General features: G+C 51.5%; 1 protein-coding gene across 1 annotated transcript in view; it reads left to right on the top strand.

The window, feature by feature from the left end:
• The window catches only part of OCA2 (OCA2 melanosomal transmembrane protein), a 158036-nt gene that overhangs the window by 106917 nt on the left and 39111 nt on the right, over positions 1-12008 (top strand). The window contains exon 23 of the mRNA XM_037053812.1: positions 9963-10056. Within this exon, the coding sequence (XP_036909707.1) occupies positions 9963-10056 (94 nt within the window). The remainder of the gene's footprint in view (positions 1-9962; positions 10057-12008) is intronic.

The following is a 12008-nucleotide window of genomic DNA, read 5'->3' as shown; positions in this document are numbered from 1 at the left end:
ATCATTGCTTATGTCTCCAAGTGAGTGTTTTTCCACAGCGCAACCAAGCCCATGCCACTCCCACGCCATGCCCAGGCCCATGTGGCTCCCATGCTGCCTCTGAGCCCACGTGGTTCATATTTAGAAACAGACTGTGGGTCAGAGGGCATCCTTGGTCTCAGATTCTTACCTCCCCTGAAGGAACTGCGAGGTGATGGCCCGCCGGAGAGGTGGGGATGTGGACCTAGGAATGAGGAGGAAAGGTTTTCTTTGCAGGGGAGGTTTGCTGCCCTTCGGAGGGATTGGAAAGTGGCTTAGAGAAAGTGGGGAGGGACTGGCCTTGGTGGCAGGGTGGGGCTCTGCCTCCGGTTGTCCTGGGAGGCCCACGCTGGCGTCCTTCCCAAACTCAGGGACTGGTCACCTGGGGGAGCAGGAAAGGGCTTCGAATGATCTCAGATTAACACACCAGGTACAATTTAAGTTTTTATTCTCCCACAGAGGCATGCTGAGGTGGTCCAGCCTTCTTTGTTCTGTGATTCACATCCGACTGTGAAATTGATAGCTTTCTGTTGAGTTCATCTTGTTCGTAACGGGGGACTTTGTCCTTCAGGGAAGTTGCTATGGTTTCTGGAGGCAGCGACATGCTTGTGAGGGGCCAGACCTGCCCCCCCTAAGAACCAGCCCAGGGAAGGCAGTGGGTGTGCTCAAAGCCACATTTATCGTCCCCAGGAGGAAAGGGATGCAGGGGCACGTGGAAATGTGTTCCCTGCATGGGATTTTGTTCCTTCAGCCTCACAGAGCCTCCACTGTGACTTGACATTGGGCTCATGAGTGGGAACAGTCACCGAAGGTAAGATGGCAATAAAGGGTTATTTTCATGGCCATACAGGGTGCCCAGGGGAACCAGGTGGAGCTGGGGGAGGAGTCTGACCACGCCCCAGTGAGGGGCGGGGGCTGCTGGGTCTTGAAGGGTGAGGAGCCCCCCAGGCAGGTCCTGATTTCCCTGACCTTGTAGAGTGAACATGGAGGGGTGACCAAGGAGAGATGCCAACAGGGACCATTTATGTGGCCAATAACCTAAAATATAACTGAACACTCCTTCACCCAGCCCCTCTCAGAAGTGGGGACATAGCTGTGACCAACAGTGAAGATGTCAAGACTTGGGACATTTTATTTTTTTTAAAGATTTAATTTATTTTAGTTTTACACAGAAGGGAAAGGAGGGAGAAAGACAAGGGGAGAAGCATCCATGTGTGGTTGTTTCATGTGCGCCCCCTACTGGGGACCTGGGCCCCCAACCCAGGCATGTGCCCTGACTGGGAATCGAACCGGGGACCCTTTGGTTCACAGGCAGGTGCTTAATCCACTGAGCCACACCAGCCAGGGCAAGACTTGGGATATTTTAACCCTACGGGTTGTTGAATGGTGCCTGTTCCTGGTCCAGCGGATGCCCAGCCTTGCTGGGTGTTAACTCTGCACTTCTTCTGTCGAGGGGCCTCTCTCACTGACTCTGAGTTTGATACTTAAAAAAATTTTGGAAAAATATACATAGCATAGAGTTAATGGTTTTAACTGATTTTCTTAATCTTCACTTGAGGCTATTATTATTGTTATTATTATTATTATTGACTTTAGAGAGAGGAAGGGGGAGAGAGAGCGAGAAAAACATCAACGTGAAGGAAACATTGATTGGTTGCCTCCCATACGCTTGCCAGCTGGGAAGGAACTAGCAACCTAGGCATGTGCCCTGACTGGGAATTGAACCTGCAAGCTTTTGGTGTATGAGATGAGGCTCCAACCAACTGAGCCACCTGGCCAGGTGGTTTTAACCAGTTTCAAGTGTACAGTTCACTGGCCATAAGTGCATTCACACTGTTGTGCAACCATTGCCACCATCCATCTCCAGAACTTCCCATCATCCCCAGCTGCAACTCTCCTCATTGCACCATAACTCCTTCTTCCCCCAGGGTTTGACATTTTGATGACTGTTTTAAATGAAACTTTTCAGTTGGTTGGAGAAGTGTCACTTGCTGTGTAAATTACATGTGAGACACTAGAGAGTTTGCAACAACAAACAAAAATCTTTCCTTGTTTGGATCCGATACCTTTTGGTTGCTAAGAGCTAAGAACAAATGAGTCTTAAGACAACATTGCCTCCCTGGGTTTCCTAGACAGAAGAGGTGGAGTCAAGTTTGCCTGCAGACGCTTTTTTTGGGAGATGGGATGGTGGGACCCAGAGACAGAGGGCGGAAACTCCCTCTGAGGTGAGATGGAGGAGGAGAGAAAACAAACACTGCAGTACCTCGTCGTTCATTCATCCCGGAGCCTGTGAGGAGTGCCCGCGCCGACAAGCACCAAGCAAGCCATGAGTGATGAAGCGTCTTCTCTTTCGGGGCGGCGCTGTGACTCGTACAAGTTCTAGCAAATGCACCAGGAGCTGAAACATTTTTTTCTTGTCCAAATGTGATGAGTACGGGGTTTGACGAGTTCCGAAGCTGACGAGCAACGAGGCGTGACTGTACATGATGCCAGGTTCATCAGGCGGGGCCTCTCTCCGTGGGTTCTGTAGAAGCGCCATGTCTTGAAGCAGACGGAGGACAGGGAATGATCTGTCCTCCATTCATTCCCTGCTGTCTCCTGTCTCTCACTGGTCACATTTGCTGCAAGGGGCTTCGTACTCCAGTTGGGAAGGATAAGGTTTCAAGAGTCTGTTGTTCTCAACATCACAGAGAACAAACAAAATAGGCAACAGGAGCTACAAAAATCATAGTTTAAAAAACCATCAGCCCTGGCTGGTGTAGCTCAGTGGATTGAGCGCTGGCCTGCGAACCAGAGGATCACAGTTCAATTCCCAGTCAGGGCACATGCCTGGGTTGCAGGCCAGTTCCCAGCAGGGAACACATGAGAGGCAACCATACATTGATATTTCTCTCCCTCTCTCCTTCCCTTCCCCTCTAAAGATAAATAAATAAAATCTTAAAAAAACACCATCAGAATTGTGAAGACGCATAGAGACCCATGTGACGAGAAGTGCAGAAAGTGGCAAGCTCCTGTGTGGGGAGCGGAGAACATCGGCGCTGTCCAGCGAGGTGGGACAGAGGTGGGACAGTGAGGTGAGGTGGGACAGAGGGATGCAGCCTCTCAGTGCCTTTGCTGAGTGTGCAGCGAAGCTCAGGATGCTGCAGAAGCCAGGAAGGAAGAGCCTGGGCTGGATTTTCGCAGACTGCACTGCAGTGGGGGTGGGGCAGAGAGCACCCTTTAAAGGGCAGAAAGCCCCGCCCACACAGAGAATCTTCAGCCATCAGTAGGCTGTCAGAACAAGAGGCTCTTCTGGTTCAGAATACGCAGGGCTTGGCTATACAGCCCGGAAACCCCAGCATGCCCCTTTGTTGTTGTGTCTGATTTGGAGGAACTCCTGATCCCATTCTCAAAACATCTGCAGCTAGAGACAAATTGCACTGAACTCGAGATGCAGTGGAGCCAGGTCTAGCTTAGCCACAGATTAGACTGGGTCCACGTTCTGAACAGAGAACCTCGCACAGAGGGCGCGGTGCCCTTTTCAGTGTGTGTGTGTAAGTATTATCATTGGTCTGTACAGTTCTTTACAAAAAATGTCCAGGACACCATTACATTAATAAAGAGCCTCTGCAGAAAAACCTGTAGTGAGTATCATACTTACTGATTGAAGGACTGAATGTTTGCCCCCTATGATCAGAAACAAGGCAAGGATGTCTGCTTTCACCTCTCTCGTTCAACATAGTGCTGGAAGATCTGGCCAGTGCAATAAGGCAAGAAAAGGAAATAAAAGGCATACAGACTGGAAAGGAGGAAATAAAACTGTTTCTACTGCAGAGGACATGATTGTTTCTATAGATTCCAAGCAATCTATTATAGAAATAAAACAAAAGAATAAGAAATCATATAACTGATATATGAGTCCAGCAAGGTTATGGTTACAAGATAAATACACAACAGTCAATTTTAGTGATGAACACACAGATGCTACAATGAAATGTACAATACTATTTATGATTTCTCCACAAATTAAAAACCGAAGCTGGAATTACAAAATGCTGATAAAAGAAATCAATGAAGACCCCAAGTAAATGGTGAGACATACCATGTTCATAGATTGAAAGACTTACTATAGAAAAAATATCGGTTGTTCCCAAATTAATATTTAGGTTTAATGCAAGCCCTACCAAAACCTCAGCAAGTCTTTTGTACATATGAGTACATCAAGTCTTTTGTACATGAGTATTCTAAAGTTTTATGGATAGGTGGGTACGTAAATGGCAAGTAAGTAAATGAGATGTTCAACATTCTTAGCCATCCGGGCATTGCACATTAAAGCCACAGTACGATGTCATCACACACCTATAACAATGGTTCAAATTTAAAATTAAAGAATTAAAATGAAAAAAATAGTGACATCGCCAAATGCTGGTGATGATGTGGAGAGACTGGGTCACCAAGATGTCGTTGTTGGGGTTGTAGTTGGCATCACGCTGGAAGCCAGTTTAGAACTGTCTTAAAAACTAAGGTTACGCTCCTTGGAATTTGCTCTCAAGAAAAGAGAACTTCCATTTACCCCAAAACCTGTACACGATGTTTCTAGAAGCTTTATTTATAGTAGCCAAAAATTAGAAACAAACCTGATGTCCCCTGACTGTGGGTGTTGAAACAGACCATGGGACGTTTGTACCAGGCAGTGCTGCTCAGCAGTCAAAGCCAATGAACTGCTGATCCACGCGGCCGGCTTGTTGGATCTCCAGAGGATTATGTGAGGTGAATAAAGGCAAACCCAAAGGTCACACAGTGAATAACTCCATTTATATAATATTCTTGAAGTGACAAAGTGATAGGAAGGTTAGAAATTACCAGGGGTCAGTGTGCGGTGGGGGTGGAAGGATGTGGGGGAGGGGACTGCAGTGCATCTCGTCTGCCTCCAGGTCAGCGTCCTGACTGGGATGCTGCACTATACCAGCACCGAGGGATGCTGGGTAAATGGTACCCAGGTTCTGTTCATATTATTCCTACAACTGCGTGTGAATGCCAGTCACCTCAAAATGATGCGTTAATTAAAGTAATAAAAACGGAAAAGCCAGGGGGAGACTCGTTCCCGCCGAGTACACTCATAATTACCAAACTAGGTCAGTGCCTGCAGGTAGGCAGGTGTACTGGAAAAGAGAGTCAAGGAAGCATCTTCAAGTCCAGAGGCCAGAGTCAAAGAAGAAAATTCAGGGGAAAAATAGTATGTGCAAAAGTCCAATATGAGAAACCCAATATTCAGCTACTAGAGAAATCTCAGACGGGACTGAATGAAGTGCAAGGGGGGAATTCATCAAAGAAATAATAGAAGCCAGTTACCCAGAGCAGAAGCAGTGAATGGGTGGCTATGCGTCTCCTGGGGTCTTGTGGGCTTTTGAGACTCGAAGGAGCCTCAGAAACTTGTCTCAGATCCAGTAAACCTGGACCTGGGAGCCGTACTCCAGTGGCCCAGACCAGCTTCTGTTCTCCTGAGCTCTCTATTTGGAAAACGGGTGAATTAGAAGTCTGAGGTTTAGCAAAACAGGCTACAAACATGTCATAGTCCAACCGGGAAGGAAATTAAAATGTGATGGGACCTCAAGCAGGTGATGGAACGTGAGAAAGGAGACGTGATTGGACGTTGGCCCTGGCGCCCGTCTTGGCCTCTCAGGTGTGGCGTTGGCAGGGCCCGGGGTCATTGGAACATTGCGCCTGCCGCTGACTGCTTTCCCCAGCGGGTGAGCCTACGTCCAACCCCGAAACCTTGGTGACTCACAGGACCTATTGTGGTTGTCGGTGTCCTCGACTGTCGAGCGCTTGCATTTTATTTCTTGCCATATCCATGTATGAATTGGCTAAAAACAAGCCAAAACGAATTTAAATATCTACTGGCAAGACACAGAGAACCAGTAAAAATCAAGACCGCTGGAGGCCTGGTGGGCGTGGTGTCCTGGCTAGTTACCTGGAGAGCGCAGGCCGGCGCCTGGCTGCATGAACGTTCACAGCTTGTGTGACAGGTGGCCCTCCGTCGTGCCAAGGGGAACGCCAGCATGGAGAATTAATTTTGTGTTTTCTGGCCAGTGGAAAACCTTCACTGGTGTACAAGCATGGCGTTCCATTGGGGATTCTCTGCAGATCACCGAGCAGAAGGCGGGGTGCAGTCTGGAAGGATGATTGGTCATGCCTGTAGACGCGCACACATGTCACCTCTCCATGAAGGGCACCGGGCATGTCCGGCTGGCAGCAGCCACCACGTGCACCCCCGCCCCATGTGCTTTCTGTTGACGGCAGGTGGAAAGGTGGCTTTAGCCAGAGTGCTGCCACCTAGGATTGCTCTGTCCCCGCCACATGGAGCCCATCGATGACATGATGCATCTTTTTTTTTAATCTTTACCCAAAGACATTTTCCTTTTGGTTTTAGAGAGAGGGGAAGTAAGAGACAGAAACATCAGTTGGTTGCTTCCTCTATGCGCCTGGACTGGGGATCGAACCTGTAAGCTTTTGGTTACAGGACAATGCTCCAACCAGCTGAGCCACACTGGCCAGAGCAAACCCATGCATCTTTAATTCATAAGATGCCTTTAAAGCCTGTTAACATCTTATTAAACCGCTGATATCACCGTGGACATTCTGAATGGACTCTCATGTTGTTTGTCTTTTGTGTGCCCAGCATGGAGGGTGGTGAGTGCTCTCACATCACACAGATGCGGCCAACATCTCCTTGCTGACGGTGGCACAGGGACAGGCAGATGGACACCTACCACTTGCAGGGACAGACATGGGGGAGGGCAGGTCACAGCCATTCAGAGGGAGAGTCGGTGGGTGTCTCCTGGGGACAGGGCCCAGGATGGGAGGGGCCGGCTGCTGTCTCCCCAAATGGGTCACAGTCACCTGGTGCCCAGATGCCTGNGTTCCATTGGGGATTCTCTGCAGATCACCGAGCAGAAGGCGGGGTGCAGTCTGGAGGGGTGATTGGTCATGCCTGTAGACGCGCACACATGTCACCTCTCCATGAAGGGCACCGGGCATGTCCGGCTGGCAGCAGCCACCACGTGCACCCCCGCCCCATGTGCTTTGTGTTGACGGCAGGTGGAAAGGTGGCTTTAGCCAGAGTGCTGCCACCTAGGATTGCTCTGTCCCCACCGCATGGAGCCCATCGATGACATGATGCATCTTTTTTTTTAATCTTTACCCAAAGACATTTTCCTTTTGGTTTTAGAGAGAGAGGAAGTAAGAGACAGAAACATCAGTTGGTTGCTTCCTCTATGCGCCTGGACTGGGGATCGAACCTGTAAGCTTTTGGTTACAGAACAGTGCTCCAACCAGCTGAGCCACACTGGCCAGAGCAAACCCATGCATCTTTAATTCATAAGATGCCTTTAAAGCCTGTTAACATCTTATTAAACCGCTGATATCACCGTGGACATTCTGAATGGACTCTCATGTTGTTTGTCTTTTGTGTGCCCAGCATGGAGGGTGGTGAGTGCTCTCACATCACACAGATGCGGCCAACATCTCCTTGCTGACGGTGGCACAGGGACAGGCAGATGGACACCTACCACTTGCAGGGACAGACATGGGGGAGGGCAGGTCACAGCCATTCAGAGGGAGAGTCGGTGGGTGTCTCCTGGGGACAGGGCCCAGGATGGGAGGGGCCGGCTGCTGTCTCCCCAAATGGGTCACAGTCACCTGGTGCCCAGATGCCTGGAGCCAGTTCTGACACTGAGTGTCGTTGAGGGGTAGAGCGCGCAGTGGAGACAGCAGTTCTGGGTGACACCCCCAGGCTGCAGCCAACAGCACTGCCCGCCTATCACAGGAGAGGAACCCGCCCTGCTGCCGCCGACATTGTCTCATTCTGCATCTTCTCCTTGTAACCAAACACCTCTCGCCCCGGCAGGTGGCTCGGGTGGTTGGAGTGTTGTTCCGTTGTGAGTTCGATTTTTTCAGTCAGGGGCGTGCACGGGTGGCAACCAGTTGATGTTTCTTTCTCTCAAATGAGCAAACATATCCTCAGGTGAGGGTTTAAAAGAAAGAACATCTTAGTGTAATGGAAGCGGTCAGCGATTTGCTCATGGCTCAGCAGGTTGGAGACTTTGCTTCCTGTCTCCTGAATCTGGAGCCTCTGTTCTTCCCTCTGCACTGGCGGACACGCTCTGTTCCAGGTGTGTGGGGGGGCTCCTCTGCTGGCTTGTCTCGATGACTGATGACCCGAGAAACCCGCTCGGGAGCCTCCTGATGTAGCTGTTCCCCCGCTGTGTCCTGCCTTAGATGTGGCTGTGAAACCATGTGTGACAGGAGGGCTGGGCCTCCTGCTAGCCCTCTGTCCCCAAGGTTCTTGTTGGATGGGGTGACAATGCCCAGCAGGATGGACAGGCAAGAGAGTGAGATCTCAGTGCCCAGGTTGGGGTGACAGCGGGGCACATTGTGTGACAGCACTGGGGGAGGCTGCTTGGGGCCACTGCGGCCACAAACACCGTGCATCGCCACCTGCTCAGGACTCCCTTCGACTGACCCTTCCCTGGATCCCTCGCATTCCCTGGGATGCCTCCTGCCCCACCCCACCCCACCCCGGTGTCTGTCCCCTCCCTCTGAGGTTCTCTTGGGCTTCTAGGTGGAGAAAGTTCTCTGCTTCTAAACATGTGATTCAGTTGGGCCCACGCAGGTAACCCAGGTAATGCAGGGTGCTCCCCCATCCCAGGATGAGCCCTAGGTGCCTGGGGATGCTGCGAGTGAGGAGGTCCCCAGTGTCCTGTCCTTGCAGCCCTGCCCAGCTCCTGGCTTCTTCCATGGCATCCCCGCCGTGGACAAGCCCAACAAGCACTACTCTGAGGTTGCAGATTCCACACACCGTTCCCACTCTGAGACTGAGGGTGCGGCCGTGACCCTGTCCAGGGCCCTCCCCACCTGCTGTGTGTTACTGACGTCCAGTCTCTGCTGGGCCTCTCCCTCTGCGCTGCGCGCAGCTGCAGATGTGCGTCTCACGGTCACTCGTGCTCACACACTCGGTGGTCACGCACACACCTCAGAGCTGTGTAAGCTGGCCAAGTCTGGGTGGCCGGTCCATCCCCAGACCCTGGCCTCTGGGACTTTGCGATAGAAGATGCTGCTGACCTTCACCAAGGAAACCCACCCTTCCCTACTCCCACCGCTGTGACTGGGGCTGGCCTCGGACCCCCTGGCTCCCCCACCCCCGCACCATGCATGCGCCTGTGCGTGTACATGTGTCTCGCACTGAAGATCACATGTGCTGTTGAAACAGGCCCACCTGGGGGTCACGTGGTTCACCCAGCTGCCGGCCCCCACCCTCCATCCACAGAGAGGGGTTCCTGCCGTGGGGTCGGAGGCACGTGCTGCTCAGCTGAGACCCCGTCCCTGGCTCCCAACACACGTCCCCTCCTGTTCACATTATATACGTCTCTACTCCATTTTCCTGTAGAAGGTCATGGTCACCACACCCCACTGCCACTCACTCATTCTCCTACGATCTTTTCCATCCCCTACAATAGCCATAGTCCTGTGCATAAATGAACAGTGGTGTTTATAAGCAGTGAACAGATTTGGGGGGTCACTGGTGGGTTGTTTTCCAGACATTTGCAAAAGAATCACTTAGATCATGACTGTGAAATAGTCAAAAGCCTATGCGGTGGTCTGAATATTCGAGAACAAAAGGGGACAGAAGCTTCGTACCACGATAAGCCAGGGCTTGATTTTATTTTATTTTTAATTTTCTTAAAGATTTTATTTTTTTGAAAGAGGGGAAGGGAGGGAGAAAGAGGGAAAAAAATGTCAGTGTGTGGTTGCTTTCACACGCCCCCTACTGGGGACCTGGGCCACAACTCGGGCATGTGCCTTGACTGGGAATTGAACCGGTGACCCTTTGGTTCACAGGCTGGCACTCAATCCACTGAGCCACTCCAGCCAGGGCTGACTTTACTTTTAAATTTCGGTTGCAGGTAATGGGACTCTGATGGGGGCGTCGGCCAACGTTGTTTGCGCAGGAATCGCGGAGCAGCATGGCTACGGCTTCTCTTTCATGGAGTTTTTCAGGTATTCTCAAGCCTTTTTGTTCTCACCTGAGGATATACATATTGATTTTAGAGTGAGAGAAGGGGGCGCTGAGAGAGAAGCATTGATGTGATAAACACCTATCGGTTGCCTCTTGTACGTGCCCCAACCAGGGACTGAACCCGCAAAGCAGGCATGTGCCCTGACCATGGACTGAACCTACAGTCTTTTGGTTTACGGGGTGACTCTCCAACCCACTGAGCCACAGGCCATGCTCAAACCTTATTTTAAATTTATGTTTCTATTTTAAAAGTCTCTAAGCTTACTAAATTAAAAGAAAAAAGAGCATTGCATCTCGTAAGTACTAGGATAGGCATGTTTGCAGCGATTACAGAGTCTTTGGCGTAGCTGAGGTTAGCTCAGAGAAAAACACATAAAAAATGTATGGCTGGGATTCGCTTCCCAACGCAGAGGCTGACTCAGGCATTCTGATGAACTCAGGGGGAGTCCAAAGCGCCGGGAGTGCCAGGTCATTTCAGATGGCTGTTTTCTCGAAAATTCCAGTGACGACTTATGCCTTGATTGTTCTTGACAAGAGTGCCTCATGAGAGTCTGACACACCAATTCTGGACTGTCCAGCGCAAAGGCCCCCACTGGAAAGGGCCCAGGATCTGCCTGGGCACCTGTCAGGAGGACAGCTCAGAGCTGTGGCTCCGGGTGGGGGCTTGCAAGGACGGGGGTCCACTAAAGATCTGTGATGCCAGCGCTGGCGGAGGGGAACAACCTGCAGCCCGTGGAGGGCTCTGCAGGGCTCTGCATGCTGGACCCGGGTTTGGGGACAGAACCCTGGCTGCCATGCCCGGTGAGGACTGGCCTCCATCCCTGCCTCCTGCAGACTTACTGTGCCTGATCCTGAGCAAGGAGAGGTAGTTTTGCCAGGATGTTGGTTTGAATGACACTCCCAGGAGACTTGGGTGTGGGGACAATGACTGTGCCTCTCTCAGTGGGACTTGGGGATCACTGTCTGCTTGATGTTAAGGGACAGGGTCCAGAACTTAACACTCAACCAACTTCCCGTTTACACTCTGGGCCTCTGCTGAGTGTAAAAGCAACGATGCTGTCACGTAAGGCTGAGCACAGCCTTCCTGCAGTGAATGTCGCGGCACCAGGTTGGCCCAAACCCTGCCATCACCTTGTCTCTGCCCCAGACTCAGGGAGGGTCCAGGCCCAGGGCATCTCCAAGAAGGGGGGGTTCAGAGACCTGCAGAGGCAGCCTTTACCCCAGTAATTCCAGACTTCCCCGCTGTCCAGGGGCCAACTTTCTGCACAGTAGGGGGCTGTCACCCCAGTGACCCTGGTGTCATCTACAACACAGTGGCTCCCCACCCCCAACTGCTGCCAGCCATGGACTGGACTCCAGGCATGAGACCCTCGTGGCCATTGAGCAGCAGTGGCTGGTCTCTGGGAGTAAGTGCCAGGACATCTGCTTGGGGGGAAAGGCCAGTGTCCCCCTGCCATGGGGGATATGCTCCAGGTGCAGGGTGCAAGGCCAGTGAATGGTGCACTTGCACTATGGACACGAGCCCAGTGGGTGGTGCGCATGCGCTGTGAACTTCTCTGGCAGACTTGCGTTTCTGTGCTACCTGTGAGGCAGTGTGACCAGAGATGGTGTCAGAGGTGGGGCGGCTCTCAGTGACATGGTGGCCTCAGAAAGCTTGGGACTGGACTACCTGGGGGCTCCTTCAACAGCTCCTCACCAGGCCTAACGAATCACATAGTGCTTTTTGTTTTAAGATTTTATTTATTTTTAGAGAGAGGAGGGGAGGGAGAGAGAGGAAGATTGATGGGTTGTCTCACACATGCCCCCACCTGGGGGCCTGGCCCACAACCCAGGCCTGTGCCCTGACCGGGAATCGAACCAGTGACCCTCTGCTTTGTGGGACAATGCCCAACCCACTGAGGCACGCCAGCTGGGTGAATCACATCTCTCTCTT

The sequence above is a fragment of the Sturnira hondurensis genome, unplaced genomic scaffold, assembly GCF_014824575.4.
Source record: "Sturnira hondurensis isolate 20B ecotype Veracruz unplaced genomic scaffold, ASM1482457v3 Scaffold0007865, whole genome shotgun sequence".
Lineage (NCBI taxonomy): Eukaryota > Metazoa > Chordata > Mammalia > Chiroptera > Phyllostomidae > Sturnira > Sturnira hondurensis.
This window is presented reverse-complemented; position numbering and strand designations above follow the sequence as displayed.